Below are 21,938 nucleotides of genomic sequence, written 5' to 3' on the forward strand. Positions count from 1 at the left end.
TGAAAGGATTATAAAAATGGAGTGCAAAGGGTGGTCCATTTATACAAATAAAATTTAAAATATGCATGCACAAGGCTGTGAAGGGACAAAGTGCTATTTCCTGTGGGAAATATAAATTTATATATTATATTTTTATACATCTTTTTATTATTATATATTTCAATGATACACGACTTGTTAACAATGAGAATGCATCTTTGCAACATTCAAGATTTTCAAAATGGTTTAAGGAACTCCTTGCCATGATATATCCACCCCTCTGGGGATAACTGTTCCTGGATTGTGCAGTTCTGCATCTGTACACTTTTTTGTTGTAATTACATATACAGATATCTCTAAGTACATTTTTTTTTTTTTTTGTACTAGGGATTGAACCCAGGGCACTTAACCACTGAGCTACATCCCCAGCCCTTTTTATTTTGAGACAAGATTTCACTAAGTTGCTTAAGCTGGTCTTGAACTTGTGATCCACCTGCCTCAGTCTCCTGAGTCACTGGGATTATAGGCGTGCACCTCACGCCCAGCTCATTGTTTTAATTCTCAGGAAAAAATAACTCTGTTCTCATTTTGGGGGGAAGAAAAACTGAGCTGTGACCCCCTCAAGTGCCTTTGGGAAACAGGTCAAAGCCACCAACTGACTGAGATGCACATGAAGGTGTCTGGCAACTGTGGGGGTAGAGATGCTACAGGCTCACCCCACCTTGCTCCAAGGTGGGCAGAAGTAGCTCAGGGACACCTGAGGGGGCCTCTGATTGGGCACAGGAGGAACAAATAGAACAGGGTCTTCCCCCAGCCTACCCCTTTTCATGCTAGTAAGATTTCACAAACTTGCATTTTTATTTGTAAAAAGATGGACCACCATCTTCTTGCCATATTTGTGAATTTAAATTGGTCAGTTATTAAAAATTACATACTACTTAATAGCAATACAAAGATAAAGAAAAATGTAAAGTTTATTGCATTTTTTCCCCATGCGTGGATAAACACTTGAAAGGAAATGTAAAAACATTTGTTGATGAAAATGTGGATGCTAGTTCTTTCCATTTTTTTACTCCTAGTACTGTTATGTTAGTGTTTGTATGTAAAAGTTTAAAGAGGTAAGATGGTCCAAAAATAAATTGTCCTATCTACCACTATGCAACCACCTGACTGACTGGTATTGAGAAGATGGACAATATCAGTGGTTGCTGAGGATGGGAAACAACCTAAGTCTCAAAATTGACTAGTAGGTGAGTAACATGGTTCAACCACTTAATAAAATTTGCTGTTTCCAAAAGCTAAACATACAAGTACACTATGATCCAACAATTTCACTTCTTGCACTCATTTCTAAAATATTGCTATGTGCACACTAAGACTGGTATAATAATATTTATGGCCTCAGCTGGGTGTGGTAGCACTTGCCTATAATCCCAGCAACTTGAGAGGCTGAGGCAGGAGGATCTCAAATTCGAGGTCAGCTTTGGCAACTTAGCAAAACCCTGTCTCGAAAATTAAAAGAAAAATTTTTAAAAAGGGCTGGAGATGTACCCCTGGTTTCAATCCCCAATACTACCATATATATATGCTCATATATATGCTCCACATATATATATATACACACTGTATTATACATATCATGTACATATTTTATATAATATATTTATATATTATATATATTTTGTTATAACTAGAATCACTCTTCATAACAGAATGAGCCCTATAATTCAGTTCATATAATAAACTTATTAACAGAAGAGGAGGTAGCAATGAGTGAAACATTGTTATTTTACGAAGGGAAAAAAAAAAGATGGTAAGAGGCAGAATTCCGGAGTCAGAACATGATATTTTTATATGTGGCATCTTTAAGTGGTTGATGTTTTCTTTTTTTTTTTTTTTTTTTTCTTGTGCCATGGAAATTTGAAATTGTAGGACTTACAGTATTTTTTCAATTTGGATTAAAATCTGATATTGTATACAAATATGCCCAAGTCCTTTTAAAACCCTAGAAAAATGAGACTGTGATGCCTTAGCCTTTAAAATAAATCTATGCCAAAGATCAGAAAGGCCTTTTTAAAAAAAAAAAAAACAACTTTATAAAGTAAATGAGCTAAGAGCATAATGTGCCTTTAATATTAAAGACATTCTGACTTTGAGGTTTCAAAAATACGTCTGCTGTCTAACAAAGATTAATGCAATACAGAGACCAGCTTTTCATCATATTTACTTGGCTCAGGAGAACTGTACATCACTAAATCTGACTGGTGCCAAACACAATGATAAAATGGGCAATAAAAGAAAGCAGGACTATATGTATGGGCACAAGGAAGAACAAGTCTAAGCAACTTCTCAGCCAATTTGCTCCAAATGAATCCATCCCAATAATGAAAATGGAAAGGAAAAAAAAAAAAAACAAACCCTACATTAGCACCAACAATGAATTCTATTTTTCCTAGTTAGAATGTGTTACTGAGGCATCTGTAGATGGCCACATATACCACAGCACTCCAGGAGGGAGGATGATGCTATCACTTAGTCTGGGCAAAAGGCAGACTTGCATGCTATCTGATATAAAGAGCACACAGCTTACCCAAATGGTACCCTGCCTCCTGAGGGGAACAGCCATTGACCGTTGCTGAACCCTCTCGATTTCCAAGAGTGAGTCTTCTAAGCCTGGCACAATCAAGAAAAGGTATTGCCAGGAAAGCAGGGGCAGGTCCAAAAGCTAGATCTATTTCCGGGTCTTGGCACACTGAATCCTATCTCATTAGGGGTGAGAGGAGTTGGCAAGAACTGATAGTATGCTGGCCTCACCATCTGTAAATTACACAGGCCCATGTTGTCACCTGAATCTGCTGGGAAATTTCAGGCACCAGGAAGGGTAAAAGTCACGAGAAGGCTTCTCTGTGGATCCTTCTGCTTGTTGAGCATCACGTTATGGCCTTAGCGATGGTGCAGAGTGAACTGACTGTCAAGAAAAATGCACTAACTTGAATCAAGCAAGGAGAAAAAAGCCCCAGGGACAAGACTGATGTGAGTGCAATGACCAGAGACTCAATCGCCACCTGCTTTGGCTGGAATGAAAAAAATCCTCCTCACTCATAGTTTGGTTTTATCAGCAACTGGAGACAATGACACAAAATACAACCTAGCCCTTAAATTATTCAAGCCTGGTGATCCCACATGGTCTGCACATCTGATTAAAGAGTTATATATGTGTAAAATGAGCTTCAGGTTTTTAGAGGCAAACTGTGTTAGGCAGGCAATCAGGAGACCCAGGCCTTATCTTAGCCTTGCCTCCACTGAGTGCAGTCTTGAGAGAAATCATCTAACATCTTTTTTTTTTTTTTATGGTGCTGGGGATCAAACCCAGGGCCTTGTGCTTGCAAGGTAAGCACTCAACCTACTGAGCTACTGAGCTATCTCCCCAGACCCCCACCCCCCTTCTAACATCTTTTTACCCAAGTATCTGGGAAATTCAGAAGAGTGATAACAGGCATATATAAGGAAAAGATGTGGGAGTTCAGATCTCAAGTTTGTCATTTACTAGCTGTGTGAACTTGGGCAAGTCACTGAATGTCTCTGATCTTTATGGGAAAAAAAAAAAGATTAAGAGCAATCTCTTCAAGTAGAATCATGGCTTAGTTGAGAGAATGTGTGATTTCACAAGAAACCAAGAACATGGAGGTATCTGTGAAAGCTCTTTATAAAATAGAAACAGTTCAACACATTTCAGTTTTTATTATACTGTTTCTGCCATGGGCTACCCTATAGGGGAGGGTAATGATGCATAAAATATGTGGGAAATATTCTAGAAGACAAGATGTTGGTATGGGGTAGCACTATGATATCCAAGAAAAAACAAAGACCTTGGAATCACACAAATTTGTGTTGAAGCCATCCCTATAAGCTTTACTACTTACAAACTGATACCTGACTCAGACACTGTTACTCAATAACAAAGCATTTCTTTCAGTTATGAATATATGAAATCAGTGTTTTTACCGTATCTATGCTAACTGCAGTATTTTGCCCCTATAGAACTTACAAGATGTTCTGATATCAGTTTGAAAGTAGCAGATGTCTCAAAACATGTAAACTCAGCACTAATGGGAAATTATGGACACTCTGAACTCAGAACCTAAGCTTTCTTATTTCTGGCTTTTATCAATAAGTGCAGGTGTTTCTATCACATATTTGTAACTTTGCTATTTTGACAACTGCATTTTAATAAATTGGTTTTCTCTGTAATCCTATGTTTTAGCTCATGAATTATAAGAACATTTTGGGAAGTAGTGCAAACATTTCACCAGTTTGCCAAAGGGGTCCACAACCTCCTGGGAATCTGTTTTCTGAGGTGTAAAAGGGAGATGAGAGCTCTGATGCAGGGTCACTGTGAGGACTAACGACACAGTCAAGTGCATTGCCTAGTCCCCTGCACATAGAAGGTGCTCAATTAACAGATGATAATCTGTTGAAAATGATAGAACAAGGGAAGAAATTTTCTGAATGCATTTCATCCTTCTTTAACATGACAATTTCAATAAAACTTGCTTTATCTTTCAAGGAGTTTAGGTTAATGTTTTCTGATGACTCAACTGCCAAGTGCTAGGTGGCCTTGCCCTGTTATTTGGGACGACATGTCTATGTGGATGTCCTAAGACCAGATTGCTATTGCTGGAACCCACCTATGCATGGGCCAGAGATGGGGAACCTGCACCTTGGCTGAGGAGGACCTGGAAGTCTTGCAGGGGACATGTATCTGGCTTAGCTACACGCTTTTGAGCCAATGACCAAGGTCTTGGCCACAGTGGAGGAAATGAGAACAAGTTATTCAGAAACTGGGAACACGGAAGTATTTTAAAGCTTGCCAATGAGAGGACCTTTACAGGCAGGACGAGTCTTTAGGCTCAGCATAATGAACCTCAATGTGAGAAAATTAAGTCATGTTTCAACTTGAGTCCCAAATCAACAGTCTCAGCAATATGAGAGTATTCTGCAAATGGGAATGCAGTATAGTCACAGAGGGAAGATTCATGGTCTTCTTAATTAACTCCGAGGTGCCACACATAAGGGGAAAACGATAAATCAAGTAGATTACTGCCAGCGATCTGAATTTCCAAATGAAATTAGAGAGGTGTAGCGCCTTGAGTCATTTTGTAAATGTGTATGGTGAAGGCGGAGGGGGGATCTCCAAGGTCATCTCCTATGTTATAATTCGCTACTTTGTAATTTTCTACCACGTGCAAAGTATTTGCCATACTGTCAGGCATGAAGAGGCAGGAAAGAGATGAGCAAACCACACAATGGGAGGGCAACAATAAACACTACATAGAACTGTGACTGCTACTTATGCATTTACTGAGCACCTACTTTGTAGCCCTTGTAGGAGCTAAGGATAATAGTGATGACCAAGATGGTCAACGTCTCTGCCCCACGGAGCTCATAATCGAATGGGGCAAATAGATACTCAACAACATATGGAATAAACAAACCTGTGATATTTAGGTGTGAACAATAAAGCTGAGTGAGGGCTGAGGGGGGTGAACAGGAAGCTATTGAAATTGGGAAAGTCTACTGCACAGGGGACATCTGAACAGACACAAAGAGAGGAAGTGAACGGTACGGAGCTCTGCAGCGTGCCTCAGCAAGGAGCAGAGTCGTGGGACAGACATGAGCTTGCTGTGCACAGGTGGCAGGGCAGTGGCTCTGGCTGGGGCTGGTGGTGACAGGCAAGGTGGGGAAGGCAACATGGAGCACAAGAGCAGGCTGGCTATAGTGAGAAATTTCACTTTTATTTCAAGCACAATAGGAAACCACTGGCAAGAGGGGAGGCAACCCAACTTAGATTTTATACTGTAGATACACAGGGAAATAATATTGGCCTGTAGAGTGAAAATCTCTACTGAAGCGTTGTTCCTGGTGAAGAACACAACCTCCCTCCACCAACCTGAAGTCAGTCTGAACATTCCCCAGTCAAAAGCAGATGGTAGAATAAATCACCAGAAATCTGTATCTTGGACTGCAAAAGAGTGATCTCTATAGACATGGAAGGATGTTAAATGAAAAGCAAAATAGAAATACATATGTGTATGATACATATTATGTGTGTGCTTATTTCAGGCTCCAGTATTTATGAAAGCTGATGTTACAACAAATAAAATGCCTACATACATGTCCACACCTGGGGAAGAATGTGGATGGATACCCACCATGATGTCAAGTTAACTTGGTGTAGATGGCTCAGTAGGGAATTGATTGGGGAGAGAAGAGAGAAGCTCCTGATCTAAAATATAGTTGTACATGATATAAAAATGTATATTATTCAATAGTCATAGAAAATTGTATTAATATATAGTAGTTTTGGAAAAAGAACTTAAAGACTTGAAAGACTCCTTCCCGTATGTTGGGGAACATTCATAAAGTGGGTAGTGTTTATTTGACCCTGATGAGTAGGATTACCTACCACAGCCAGCTGAGCATGGAGGGAAGAGGAGGAACACCACAGAAGAGGTCAGAACACACAAGGTTTTGAACACAGAGCTGACGGAGATACTTTTAACGGATCTTTCCATGGCAACTGGTAGACAGGGTCGCAGTGGAGGCAGAAAGGGAGATTAGTGAGCCTACATGACAATCCAAAACAGGAAGCTGGAGCCTCAAGGAGGGACGGTAGCAGGGGAAGCCTTCAAGAGGTGATGAGGGTGCAGACGTTAGGACTTGCTGCCTGATTACTAGAAGTGGGGGTGAGGGAAAGCAGTAGGAAATTAGCTCCATGCTACCTAGGTAGAGGTGGGTACCGATAAACATTATGAACCCAAGGAAGAGGAGCCAATGTGGTTGGGGAGGGGTGTGAAACAACAGAGAGGCCCTGGATGAATCAAGTCTGTATGGAACATTCCCGTAACCACAGGGAGTGGTACAGTTAGGAAAGAGAACTGGAGGAAACCTGGGATTAGGAAGTCAGGGAATCCTCCCTAGGTAATAGCTAAGGTCATGCAATGGAGCAAACACAGATAAAAGCGAAACATTAGAGGCAAGATTTAGGGAGAAGTCACTGTGGGGCAAAGAAGTAGAACCACCAGAATAGGAGATAATGGGCCCAAGAGAGGAGAGGGTTTTCAGAAACAAAGTGGCCAATAGCAATAGGCCAAGGAGGGCAGCATCTTAAGACACCATCATCATCTAGAAGCAGAAATGGGAAGGGAACCAACCTAGCTACCTTTCAACATATGAATGGATACAGAAAATGTGGTATACAGGCACAATGGAATATTACTCAGCCTGAAAAAAGAATGAAATTATGGCATTTGCCAGTAAATGGATGGAATTGGAGACAATCATGCTAAGTGAAATAAGCCAGTCCCCCAAAAACAAAGGCATGCTCTCTGATATGAATGTTAACTCACAATAAGGGAGGGTAGGGAAAGGAAGAATAAATAGAGGTTCACTGGATTAAACAAGGAGAATGAAGGGAAGGGAAGGAGAATGTAGGAAAGATAGTAGAATGAATCGGACATAACTTTCCTTTGCTTATATATGAATATACGACCACTGTAACTCCACATCATGTACCATGGGAATGGATCCTAATTGGAATGGGTCATACTTCATGTCTGTTTAATATGTCAAAATACACTCTACTGTCATAAATATCTTTTTAAAAAAAGAAATGGGAATTCTTGGGATAGATGAGACCTTACATATCGGTAGCACAACTAAAGGAAACCTGGGAGGGGGCTTCGAAGACACAGATGAGATGGATGTGGCCGGCCACGGCGATGGCTTTGAACAAAGAAGGAGAAGAACATGGGTAAAAGATCTGGAGATGAAAAAGAGGGAAGTTGGAACCAGACATAGAAATGGCCTCTATTTTCTTAGTACAAGAGCTGGGAGCACCTGCTGCGGAGGCCGTGGGGTTGCCTTCAGGATCCTGAGAACTGTGGGGTGGGGGGTGAAGTTCAGCCAGGTTTCAACTGGAAGGGAAAGGATGCAGGCGGATCCTAAGGGTCCAGCTGAGGTTGGAAAGGTTGTATTTGCAGTGGGATCCATCACCCTTGGGCTTTTCTGGAGTGCTCCTCAGTAGCGGCAAGGTGAACGGTGTGTGTTAGGTTTATCTGAGGCTGAGGATTGGAGATAATGAGGGGGTAAAGTAATGGGGACAAGGGAATTAATCTAATTGGTAAATTCAAAGTTGATAACCAGCTGCCAGCTTGAGTTTAGAAGCAAGTCGAGGCAGAAAGGGTCAGGCTTAGAGTTCAAGGCCAGTATGGTGCCCAAGAGGACATAGGGGAAGCACTGGAGACTGTCCACGGGGAAATCACAGTCTATCCTAACCAGGAGCAGCTAAGCTTTATGATAAAGTTCAGGAAATGGGTTTCTTCACAGAGAAAGTAGGAAAGCAAAGTCTGCTTCTAGATGGTTTTAGCATCACGGATTGTTATTGGCCTGCAATAAATTTGAAGATTTTTGAAAAAATGTAGTGTAGCTTTGAAATAGTCTCAAAGAGACATAAGATCAGTCATAAATACTGATGTGTGAACATAAGAGACTTTAAAAAGTGGCCTGATGTCCCTAAGCAACTTAGCAAGACCCTGTCTCAAAATAAAAAATAAAAAGGGCTGGGATTGCCCCTGGGTTCAATCTCTGGTACAAAAAAGAAAAGAAAAAAGTGGTCTGATGTGATTTAAGTTGTATAAGCAACCTGTCTAAAACACTGATTGCCCCAGGAACAAGCCATAACTCTATGGGCTTCAAGAGGCCCAGTGTCTAGTAAGTGAATCATATCACCCGACTGCCAAGCCTCACCTCTCCTACCACGTGTTTTGTGCCAGCAATACAACCTAATTATGTTGGAGCAAGCCAAAATGTCACACAAGGGCTCTCTTTCTAGCTTCCCAGTTTCCCTCAAGAGTACATGGTCTTTGCAGAACACAATGAGCAGGCCAAATCAGGTTAGAGATATTACAAGGAAAATCTGGCAGGCAGCCATCTCAGCTTTGTTTCAACTGATGTCCATAAAAACATAGACGAAGAAAATGGTAGCACAGTGTCTGGTGTTTGAGACCTAACAGCATGCAACATGTTTATGGTGTGCATTAGGCCACAAACTTCAGCCTGGGGTGTGCAGAACTTCAGATTCAGTAGACAAAGGAGGAAAATAGGAAAGTGTGTTTGGTACTGTAATAAATGACTGCTCTCAGAAGACCATAAACAGGTGGTTTTGTGAAAAAAGAAAAAAAAAAACCCCACTGCTTTTAGATTTTAAAACAAAATCAAACGCTTCAGGCTTGTTTGTATAAAAAAAGAAGGCCAGTGCAAGCTCTGCTAATTACAACATTTTTTATGAGGCTATGACTGACTATAATCTGGCAAAAATGAGTCCAACTGAAACAGCAAGAGTGAGAGTTTGGGAGGATTAGATGAGGTTTTGGAGTGGAAGAAAAGTGGAAAGGAGGAAGAAAGCTTTCATTAAATAGTTCACATTCTGGTAGGAGAAAAAAAAAAAAAAAAAAAGCATCCAGACTGATTTTATTTTCATTTAAAACAACCTCTTATTCAGGGTACTTTTACTTTAAATCCTTGAACACATTTCTAATGACTGCTTTCAAGTCTTTGTTTCCTAAAATCCAACAGCCAACAGCATGGCCATGTCAGGGAAGGTCTCTATTGACTGCTTTCTCTCCCTTGTCTAAGGGAAGATTCTCTTTCATGTCTAGCAATTTTTATTGTACATTAGACACCGTTATATCTAATTCATTCTCATGAAGACTATGGAGTTTTGTTCCAGTAGGCAGTTCAATTACAGACTGAACTTGTGTTGGCCTCAATTTATACTTTATTAGACCAAATATTTGGAAACCCCAAACGTTTAAGACCTCTAGCTTGTCAGGACTCACCGGCAAATTCTATCTCCTCTGAGGATGGGATGGAGGTTTGGTTTTAGACATTGTTGGGGTACCTCTAAAGCAAGCCATATTCTAGAACAAAGTCCTTACTTCTAATCTGAGGTCTTTCCATCAGTCAGAAGACCAGGTACTAATGAAGTTTCCATGTGGCCCAGTCACAGGGTCCCTCTATTCCATTCCCACCCCTGTTGCAGCTTGTCTTTGACATTCACTCATGGACTTATGGAGGACCCTCATACAGACTTCTAGAAAGTCTGCACCGCTCTCTTATCTCCAGTTGTCCTTTCCTACCCCAACACATATACATACAGAAACACAATTACAGTAGCCTTAGCTGCCCGGACCTGGACTTCTGCCTCCTCAGGACAGTGAGACTGTCATGGTCTGCTTGGGCTCTGCTCACTGCTCTACAGTGAGGACATCCTCCTCAGACGGTGAGAGCTGGGTGACTGTGGCACTTACCCTCTAAACTTCCGTTCTCTTGGGAATCGCGATCTTCTCCGACCTATTACCTGGAGCCTGAAAACCACAATCTCATACAGTTGCCTACTCATTTGTGGTAGGACAACTAAGAATAGCCATCACTGAGCACATTTTTATGATGCAGGCCAGATGAATGCTGAATAAAAGTGTATAGCATTGATTTTCATTCCTAACAAGGTTATGATATTACAAGGAAACAGGTCTTTTAACACACGTGGGCAGTAGAGGCACCTCGATTTCTCACAGAAGTATCCATATGGTTCTTAGAATCATCCATTTACTCATTCTCTTTAAACAAAATTTTCAGTTCTTTGGTAAATGTTTAATGAGGGTCCACAATGAGGCAGACGCTGTTCTGGGGTCTGACACAGCTAGGGGAGATAGGAGATGTCTGTCCTCAAGGAGCTTATTTCCTGGTGGAAATTATTCTGGCCACATTCCAAAGCAATGCTTCCTCTGCAGGTGCTTCTCCAATCAGCAACTTGGTAGAGAAAGGGGACTCACCATGAGAAGAATCTAGAGAATAAAAAGATCTTTTCCTAACCTAGCATTGACTATGTCACAGGTGTGGGTACAAGTGCTTTATATGCACCAACTGATTAAATATTCACAATAAAGGAGGTATCATTAGAGGTGAGAAAATGGAGGTAGAGACTTGCCAACTATGTCACACAGCTCTGGGAACGGCAGGTGGGACTTTCACTTAAACAATCTAATTGCACTGCTTACTCTAAACCACTGCTTTGTTCTACTTCTGAAATAAATAGAAACATAACTCAGGAGTGTGGAAAAAGCAGTGATGGTTTTTGAGGGAAAAAACTTCATTTTTAATAGAAGGCAACTCGATGTCTGATCAGCATATGAGAAGTAGATGAATCACCATTAAAAAAGGTGCGAAAGGAGGTGACCAAATTTGTGCCTTTGGGCACAGTTTTGTCCTCTTTCCCAGCTAACTGAGAAAAAAGACAGAATTCTGCACTTTGAATCAGAAAAAAAAAAAAAAAATAGAAAGCCATCTGCATAAAACGCTTCAGGGTTCCTTGGGGAAACTCAGGAAGGGGGTGGAAGTGATATCACTCTAGCAACCCCAAATTGATGTGTCTAGAACACTGGTCCCATTAATTCCTTCAAAAAAAAAAGCACCCTAGGATCAGGTACATATGAGAATTATATTGCTCCTTTTAGAGATTTAAAATGCATATCAAGCAGAGGGGAGGAGATAATTTTTAATTCACGATTTCCCAACCTTAATCTCAGTATCCTATTGCAAGTAATAGGTATTGTCTAGGCATGATAATTCTTTACATTTTATACCAAATGCTATATATATTTTAAAAATTAAAGTTGATTTGGAAATTCCAATTTATATTGTTTAATAAGAACATTTTATAAAGAACACAAAATAGGGCTGGGGTTGTGGCTCAGTGGTGGAGTGCTTGCCTAGCATGTGTGAGGCACTGGGTTCGATCCTCAGTACCACATAAAAATAAATAAAATAAAGGTCCATCAACAACTAAAAAAAAAAAAAATTTAAAAAAAGAACACAGTATAATAAAGAGCCTGGTCATGTATGCTATCCTGTCTTAGTTATCTGTTTCTAGGGAGTCACAAGTATTAATAAGCTACCTTGTCACCTCAGTAGGATGCCTGAACTAGTCAGACAACAACAGCTTGAAGGAACCACCTGGGGCAGCCTGTACTTCTCCGCATGTTTTTTGAGGAGACTCACCTGATTTCTCCCTGCAGTCACCTGTCCCCTACCTTGCAGATGAGTCATGGTAGAGGATGCTCTCCTTGTGCTCCCGTACTCTGCCCATTCTTTCCTACCGGCTGCAGATGTGAGGGTTCCCTTCCCCACAGTCCTGAGGCTTGCTATGCTAGGATTCACTTTACATACTCAACCCAAATCCATGGTAGCCATATATCACACAGGAATTCCTTCTCCTCTCAGTGTTTTATCTTCTGCTGTTCCTGTTGTTTCCTCTTATTAAGTTGCTAATCTCCAGTTATCTAGGGCATGGTAATTATTCCGTATTATTTTTACATCTTTGTCCCCTGCCCAGCTGTCCTAACTTACCTTTCCAATGTTAGTCTTCCAAATTCTCCTCCTACTTTTCCTATTGAATACTTGCCTTCCAATATCCCAACAAGTCTGGCTATAACAGCAGTTAAGATTCTGGAGCCTACCTGGGCAGGTTTGAACTCAGTGACCCCTGGGTATTATCATTTGCTTTTTCCCACCCTCTCATTTTCTCACAAGCGTACAATGAAGTTTTCCAGAGGCTATTTGACACCTGGTGTTGCAGTGGATTGAATGTAAAATCCAAAATCCAGCTGATTTCCAGAAAGTCATTCACTAAACAGATCTGCTTTTAAGGAATCAAAGATTTTCCCTTTCTACTTGTAAATATTATTTTCAACGTATTATGTTACACAGTACATAACAATTTAAAATAATTAAATAAAGGCAATCACTTCTACACAACTACTTTCATCTTCTTTTAAATAATCCAGAAAGTGAGCTCCAGGTTAAAGAGCATAGCCCTCTGATGATTGACTAGTCAATGTCATTGCCAAAGGAAGTTTCATCTTAATTTTGGGAGGCCTAGATGTCCACTGGGGTTAACAGATGTATGAACAAAGAAATATTAATCATTTCCCTGTCTTCACTGCTCAGCAAAGTTAGAATTTATTTCCCTGAGGTTCAAGAAAAAATAAACCTCTTATTTGTTCAATTTAATTTTTTAAAGAAATAGTACTATATTCAGGATATTGCTGTCAAACATTTTGCTGTTCATATTACCTAACTCATAATATTCCTTTTGAATTTGTACTAGCTCATCTGGATTTTGCCATATTTCTCTTCTCTTATCAAAGGTCCAGAAGACCCCCAGCACATCTTCCCTCCATGGAGGTCAGTTGCTTGGTTCTTTCATCTACTCATCTTTTAATTACCATTGACGAATACCCAGAGTGTCTACTGTGTGATAAGTACTATGCTGGGAGCATGCCCGATGCCCACAGAGGGATCCCCAGGAAGCATCTGTTAAGCTGGGCAACCTTTCACACATCCTCCTCACCAAAAGATCGTTAGTGAATTACTGGCCCACTACATATGCTTACTTCTCCAGCAGCTCGGACTCCATCTATCATATTATTTCTCAGGTGTCTAAATGTAATATCCAGTTCAAGATCTATGTTTTCCAAGTCTAACTTGCAATTTACAACAAATACAGAACACAGAGGAAACCACCAAATAGCACCTTGAGAAAGAAAACAACAACAACAACAACAACAACAACAACAGGGTGGGGACATTCTATGGGACAACTGGCCCATTTCTTTAATAAATCATTTTCAATCACAGGACTGTGTCAGATTAAAAGAGACTTGAGGGATTAAAACATCCAGGTCCAATGTGATGTTCTGGATTGGTCATGGCCTGGATAAACGAACTCCAAAAAATAAGCAGGAAGATTTAATATTGCACAAATCTGTACGTACAACAAGTGACAATTTACCCAAATCCTGCTACACTATTAAAAGTTCTATTCAATACCACAATTACTCTACATGTCTATTCACCTATCCTTCAATATTAGTGGGCTTATAAAAATTAATATGTCTAAGGTATAACTAAAGACTTTTCAAAAACCTTGCTGATTACTGAAAACACAGGCTCCATGAGAAATCCAGATAACCACACATCTTTATTTGTATCTGATATGATTTTGAAGGTTTTCTACTTCATACATGTTAAAAAAACCACAGTAATAAAAAACTAGATATCTCATGTCACTTCTTGGGAATACTGTTAAGGAAATCTGAGAGAGATGCAAATATATTTGTATTATATTATATATATTTATATTATGAATCCTTTTGAAAATATGCTTCATAGAAGAACTTCAAACTGAGCACAAGTGACTAAGTCACAGCTCTATCTGGGCAAGAATTGAACAAGTTTCCTAAAAAGGCACTCAAATCAAACAGTACAGATAATTCATTCCCAACTTTCCACTCTAGGCCCTAAACCTCAACTCTGTTACCAAGAGACTGCAAACACTCCTCACCTTATATAAAAGGGACAATCAATAGAAATTCACGTGCTGAATTATGAGCAGAGAGTTTCTTGTTCTCATTAAAAACTAGTTTTGCTTTTACTTTGTCTTTTTCGCTTTGGGAGTGTGTGTTTTCTTAACCTAAGGTGATTTCAAGTTCTCTCCAAAAAATTACTGTCTCCTTAATTATTTGAGTTGGCTGAAACACTAAGTCTTCTTTTAGACCTGATATATCAAGTTCAAAATGGTTCCCTAAAGTTGGGCTCGCACACTTAAGTAAAAACTCATGTTATTCCATACAGATGGGGTTAGTTGCTAAGAATGTTTTTTTACTAAAAGATGAGCTGCTACTAAATTTCTGAAATTAAATTATTTCAGTTTGTTATATCTTGATATATTCTGATATTCTAACCATGTTTTGAATTCATAAAGTACCTCTTCACCCCAGGATTTAAAAGGTTCACTCAAACATAAATCCATTAATCTCCCACATTGCCTATGAAGTCAAAAGAACATATTCTAACTCTGCATACAAAATACTTCCAGAATGAGCTTATAAATCAGTCATGTTTTTAGCCATATGCACAGGACTACAATTCTATTTCTCCATACAGGAAAAGAAAACTCCATATAGAAGTTGCTTTAAAATAATCTCATACAAACATTTTTAAGATTGAAAGCATTATTTTTGCCCCACTTGGCTAAAAATATGCATTTAAAAGGTAAATAAGTGGCAGATGAGGTTGCTATAAATTCTGAAAACGGCTTACCTATTAATGTAACTGAGAGCGACATAGGTTGGCTGCTGTAATTCTTGTTTTTCTAAAACACGAGGATCTGTATCTGCAATAAAAACACAATTACAATTTTTCAGGTTTTGCATCAGAATATATGAGGCTCCCTAACATAAAGTAACAGAGGCTAACCAGAGAAAAAGATTAATTTAGAATACCTCTTTTTAAAGAAAACTCAGTCAGCAAAGCACAATCATTTGTTCATTCATTCATAAATAACAAGATATTGCATTACTTTTCAAGGGAATTCCAAACATCAACAGTGATAAAATGCCCATCTGTCACCCAAACCCTTGCACAATCCCCCTCATAAATATTGGTTTTCACTGCTTACAGTTACAATGTTGGCATGGTTTTCGGTGGTTAATCGGCCTAAGAAAGAAAGTCTCTGTTAATTATGCTCACTTCAATGCTGGAACAAATTAGTTTCCATTGGAAAGCTCCATCAATTTGAAAATCTACTGAGCATTGTTCTCGTTCACTGAACACTTTTTTCGAATTTGGATTCATATTCTGGAGGACAGCTCTTCTGCTTTTTAATTGTATAATGAGTTTATTATAACTTTTTTTCTAGACTTTCAATCAGAAACTCTCATACTGGTTCAGAGTCAACAAACAGCACATTCACCAGAGGGCTTTTCCACTCAAAAGGGCAGAATTCAACACCATGGCGACGCTCCACAGTGGCGCTTCTCTTAGCACAGCGCCAAAAACGTACTTCTCACAACCAGGAACGTGTTCTCAAGCTTCTCACATAGAGAAATTATTGCCTAAATATATGCAAAACAATGTTTATATAATAACAAAGGGAGGAAGGTGACCACCCCTTATTTTCCTAGAAAAAAGGTTTCAGACATTTCACAGATTTCATTATAGCCTCATCTAAAGCACTGCATTATTAGAAGTCTTCCAGCTGCACTTGGCAGTCACACCTCCTTTGATGTCATGACAGATGTTGTTTCAAGCACCTTTGCACAGGAAGTGTTTACTGCACGTGGTAGATGTGAGATACATGCAGTAACCCCCGTGTGCATTAACAGGTGACAGGGGAAGGGAGCAGACCCAGCGGCAGAGAATGCGGGCAGCAAAAGACGACAGAGAAAGCCATTTACAGTGCTTCTGACTTCCAGCAGAAACTGGACAGCACAGACAGTTTTATTCTCAGTGCTAAACTTAAGAATCCCATGTTCACTTTATCGTTCCCCTATGCCAAGAATTTCAGAGACACACTATTCAGAAATCCTGCTTCCTTGGGTCTTTGCCATCGCAAGTCTTTAAAAGCCAAATTCTGAAACAAGAGACAAAGATTCTCTGAATGGCTCCATCAAGTCGGGTCTTGAGTTTTTGGCAGTACAAATGAGAACAGATCAGTAACGCAGCATTTCCTCCCCCTATCACGACTGCCTGTGCATCGAAGCTGTTCCTCAATCAGGTTAGACATAGAGCAAGTGGGCTCCGCATAGAGAGCCTCTTTAAGGGGTAACAGTTTTCAAAGACAACCCTTCCACTCATCTAACTTGGCTCTAATCCCAACACATATCCACCTTTCCAAGAGGAACACACTCATTGGAGAGGAGTCATTAGAACCATGCTTAACAGGTAAAGGTGCTTTGTCCAGAGAAATGACACATTGGCATGCTGGGCAGGCATGGGTGCAAATGGTAACTGACATTCCAATCCTGTGAGGTCCTCAAGGTGCTTAACGAGGTAAGAAATGAGAGACTGGAGACAAAAATCATGAAAATGAGGAGAGAGGAGGGAGAGAGAACAAGGCGATGATTGCAATGTCCTTGTGGGAAATTTCTCAAGTGCTCACAAAATGGTTCTATTTCAAGGTGAGGTATTAATGATTTGGGAGCTTTGCTTTTGAGACAGGGATCCAAACTCGATTCACTAAAAATCATTCCTTCAGTAGGGACGCACAGGGCACGATTATATAAGGTTTAGTATTTCAAGGGGAAAAGAGCACAAGTCTGAGTCTAAAATGTGTACAAAGGGGTAAAGCGTTAAGCCAATGAACATTTTAATGATAGTTTTTGCTTTTGTATGTTTCTGCAACTGATTTTCATCCTAACAGCTTTCCCACAAACCATCTTCTAACGCTTTCCTTTGTTCTCAAATTACGCAATTTTAAAAAATATTTTAAATGCTTCTTTTCCAAGTTACCTTGGTTTAATTTCTCTTTTACTAGCGTGCACACGTGCACATGTGTGCAGATATATGCACACATACATTTTGTTATTCTTTTCTATTTTAAGTCTGTTATAGTTTGGATCTGGAATATTCCCCAGAGGTCCTTGTGTTAAAGGCTTGGTCAGCAGCCTGAGGTGGTGGGACGTTGAGGAGGTGGGGCCTAGTTGGAAGAAGCTAGGTCACTAGGGCAATGCCCTTGAAGGGGATGTTGGGAACTCAGCCCCTCCTGTTTCTTGGCCACCCTCAGATGAGTCACTTCCTCTGCTATGTGCTCCCTGTCAAGATGCTCTGCTTTGCCACAGGGCCAAGAGCATCAGAACCAAATGACCAGGAACTGGAACCTTTGATACCATGAGCCCAAAATCCTTGCTTCTTATAATGCAATTATCCCAAGTGTTTTGTCATAGTAATGACAGAAAGCTGACTGATGCAGAAAAAGCTCTAGTATCTTTTTGGGAAAAAGAAGACAGTACTGTATATAAAATTCTGCAGTTCTCTGATATTCAAATAAATGGTTTTGGTCCATGACAGTCACACAAGCTACATCATAATCTTGTTTCATAAAGAATCAAAAATGTTTACCACTCCCTTTTTAAAACAAGATTTTGGGGAAATTGTTTTCTTTCTTCGCTTCACCACATTCTATAACGTAAGACAGACTTATGGCCACTTATCAAATTATAAATGAGAGACAGACTTCTGGAAGTTTCAAAATGCTACCCTTCACCATGACAAAAAAGACCACCTAGAAGTACCTTGGGCAGGACTCCTTCTAGAATGGTAACAAACAAGACAGCAGAATTTCCAACCAGATGTCTCCCAGGCCTAAACTCTCTCAGATTAAATATTTCCTTGGACAACCTTTAGAACATCCATTAAAACTTTGAGTTCTTAAAATGAGATGAGGCACTTGTGTTCACAAATCAGGAGAGGCCTGCACAAGTGCTCCTCGAGGACCTGCATCAGCTGCTGGTCCCAAATAAACACCAGCTTCGTCATTCACTTCCTGGCTGGCTGCTGCGGGGTGATCATGACTCACCATTTTATGGATTTAATTACACAGCCAAACACTTTGCATTCAGTAAAAGTATAATAGCTGCCTTCATTATTTCTCCCTCCCCAACAAACGTAACTGTCTGATGCTTGCTTCACACTCTGTACAGGAAAGGACTGGAGAGTCAAGAGACTAGGAGTTTTGTAGTAGGGCTGCTTCCCCAGGTATTGCACAATGATGTCCTCCTCACGAGGATTATGAGGACGGAAGGAACAAGATCAGGTTAAACTGGAAAACTCTATCTACTGGAAATTCATTAAAATTTTTTTTCTTCAACTTTGTGCCATCTCATTCGGAAATTTTTGCAGATAAGTTACTATCATCAGGACTCTAAGAAGAAATGAATGCCCATAGCACACAATCTCCCAGATACTTCTCTGTCCTAGCCAGAACTGGAACATTGGCTACACCTGTCCAGACATAAAAGCCACTTCAGCAAGTGGTCTGTAGATAGAGATGCTTGAATTTTTCATAGCCACAAGATGGTCTTTAAGTTGGTAATTTGGCAATTTCTATAATGTGGCCAACTACAGCCACACGTAACACTACCACTTTTACATCATGGACAAGTGATGGGAAGATAAATTCAAACTTCTCCAGCAGGGCAGGGTAGGGCCAAGCACAGCATTGACGGATTATGACCCCATTTCTGCTTTAGCCACCCCTGAATGCTTTCTCCCTTACACACTCAGACCTTAAGTGGATTGAAGACTGAAGGCTGAAAGAGTTCAAATGTTAAAATATATTTGATTGATTCCCAAGTATTTTATTATTTTTTTTCAGGCTATTGTGAACCGAGTTGTTTTCCTCATTTCTCTTCCATCCAGATGATTCATCACTTATGCAACCACATCAATGTTCATAGCTGCTTAATTCACAATAGCTAGATCATGGAACCTACCTAGATGCCCTTCAATTGATGAATGGATAAAGACTCTGTGATATATATATATATACACAATGGAATATTACTCAGCCATAAAGAAGAACAAAAATATGGCATTTGCTGGTAAATGGATGGAGGTGGAGAATATCATGCTAAGTGAAAACCAAGCCCAAAAAACCAGAGGTCGAATGTTTTCTCTGATAAGAGGATGATGATACTTAAGGAGGGGGCGGTTGTGGCGTTCCAGGGGGATGACAAGAGAAGAATGGAGGAACTTTGGATGGTGTAGGAAAATGGGGTGGGAGGGGGTAGGAATAGTAGAATGAAACAGACAGTATTACCCTCTGTTTATGTATGATTACATGAATGGTGTGAATCTACATTGTGTACGACCATAGAAATGAAGAGTTGTACCCCATTTGTGTACGATGAATCAAAATGCAGTCTGTAAAAATAAAATAAAATGTTTTTGAAAGTACTCAAATGATAAAAACTATCAGCTTACTTCAAAGTTCCTAAAAGAGCATCCTATAAAGTGGGTGGCAACATGTTTTCTGTATTATAAACTCAGGGTAATATTACAAATGTACAGCTCCGTGGTAAGAACTGAGCTATTGAACACTAGACCCAGCACACAAAGTGGAAGCTTTCACAGGTCATGTGATCTTAGAGACTCTCAATTTGATAGGACCAAGTGAATTGCAAGGGCTGGAATTGTCAGGATTCTATCTCCCATTGCTTCTCAACAGGGGGGAGGGATGGACATGAGCTGGCAGAAACCAGGAACGGAGCTCTTTTCCACGGGAACTAGAAGCACAGCATAACTGAGGGAAGTTCAACACCACTGGCTCCCCTGCTCAAATCCTAAGGCCCACATTCACCATCTTTGCCATCTCCAACATGGAAGCCCAAGGCAAGCAAAGATCTGGGTTTGCAGTATTTCTAACAAACACAGTTTGTGCAGTTCTATCTTCAAGCTTATCTGTAAACTCTATTGGAGTTCTCTGCTGGGTCAGCTGAAGCTAATGAGCTCCTGAGCTCTGGCTATGCTTTAGCTAGTATACCTTGCTGGGATTTTATATTTTATATGCCTGGAACTACTTGCAATTTAAGAAACTGGTCACAGTGCATCTGCAAAGCTAACGAGGCTTCTACCAGCAACAAGCTATCTCCCGCTGAAAAGCAGCAGGGAGGGGAAGATGTGACATCATGCCCCTTGAGAGACCTTTGAATTCCAGATCTTCCGAACACCAGCTCTTTACTAAGTATGTACGGCAACTGTGGGGGGCCTGAGAGGATGTGGGTGGGTGGGAAGGCCCCGGAGAGACAAACACCCACCCAGCCCAGATGAGTGATTTTTGAAGGTCTGGGCTGGATACACCCCTTTCTTAGGAATCATTCCGTTATTCCAATAATAATTGACGGCACAGTCTGTTCGAGGGCTTCCCCCAGCTGCTTAAGTTGAAAAGTGTCAGGGCTTAAGAGTTTGTTAGGAGTAGCCTTCTACAGCATCCTGGGTAGACTCTGTCACACTCTCCTCCTTACCAGGCAGCTCTTCCTTCCAAGCTCCACCACTGAGTTTGTGCCACTGCAGGGACATTACCTGGCAATGTCCTTCTCCTTGGCCACACTTTTCAGAGGTGAGGAACTTGTTTCTCTTTAGCACTTGGTGTGCAGGAGATGGAGCAGATACCCTGGTAAGTTTGTTTTCTGAGAAAATTGAAGACTTTGTGTTAATAAGGCAGCTTCCTCAAAGGCATTTGTTTCCTTCACATTCAAGCCTCCACAAATATGGAAACAAAGGAATATACTCACCAAGGAGGGAATAAAAAGGAGGCATAGACAAGTGATTCCAGCCTGGGTTTTAGAACATGGAAAACCCAAACAGGAAGAGAACTAGTATGTAGATGAAGTTCCAATGTCAAGTGACTGCAAAGGAAGAGACCCAGCGTCAGGAGCTGATCCTCCTGCACAATCTCTGAGAGGCTCTGGACTTGGAGGTGCCAGCTTGGGCAAAAGACAAAGAGAAGGGTCAGGGCTGAAGGAGACAAGGAGGCAAGGCTTAAAAGGTAGATGATGGAGGAACTCTGACGCAGGACACCGAATACAGTGGAGGAGCGGAGAGGGGGAGAGGACAGGGCTGAAAACAGAGTTATGGGGGCAACACGCCTGCTTCACTGCTCCCAAGAGCCCTGGCAGCCCGTCAGCGGGACTCTCCTCAGATTCACTTAAATGGGTGCAGAGAAAAGGCTGCCAGATGCTGACATCTGGTGATTCCCTAATGAAATGATCTTCAGTTAAGTCCATGGTCAACAAGCTCCATCATGCCTCTCAGTTTTTTACTGCCCGGGTCTAACATATGAGCCAAGAACACACAAGGAATGATCACCAGACTTTGGAGGAAGAGTCTTGACCATGAATAAGACACACAAAGACAGACAAACGGGAAGGGTAGGGAAGAAGAGGGAAAGGAGGAAGTGGCTGGCAGTCACGAGGAAAAAAAAGTCAAATAGGAAAAGGTCAAATAAGACAGGGCGTGGTGGCGCATGCCTGCAATCCCAGCAGCTCAGGAGGCTGAGG

The 21,938-nt window shown here is 40.6% G+C and overlaps 1 protein-coding gene across 4 annotated transcripts in view; it reads right to left on the minus strand.

Moving 5' to 3' along the window:
* The window catches only part of JAZF1 (JAZF zinc finger 1), a 332,085-nt gene that overhangs the window by 132,606 nt on the left and 177,541 nt on the right, over positions 1-21,938 (minus strand). For all 4 annotated transcript variants that reach the window (XM_079152575.1, XM_079152578.1, XM_079152576.1 and 1 more), the window contains one exon: positions 15,202-15,274. In XM_079152575.1, coding sequence (XP_079008701.1) covers positions 15,202-15,274 — 73 coding nt within the window. The remainder of the gene's footprint in view (positions 1-15,201; positions 15,275-21,938) is intronic.

This window comes from Sciurus vulgaris (genome assembly GCF_902686455.1).
Source record: "Sciurus vulgaris genome assembly, chromosome: 8".
Classification (NCBI taxonomy): Eukaryota; Metazoa; Chordata; class Mammalia; order Rodentia; family Sciuridae; genus Sciurus; species Sciurus vulgaris.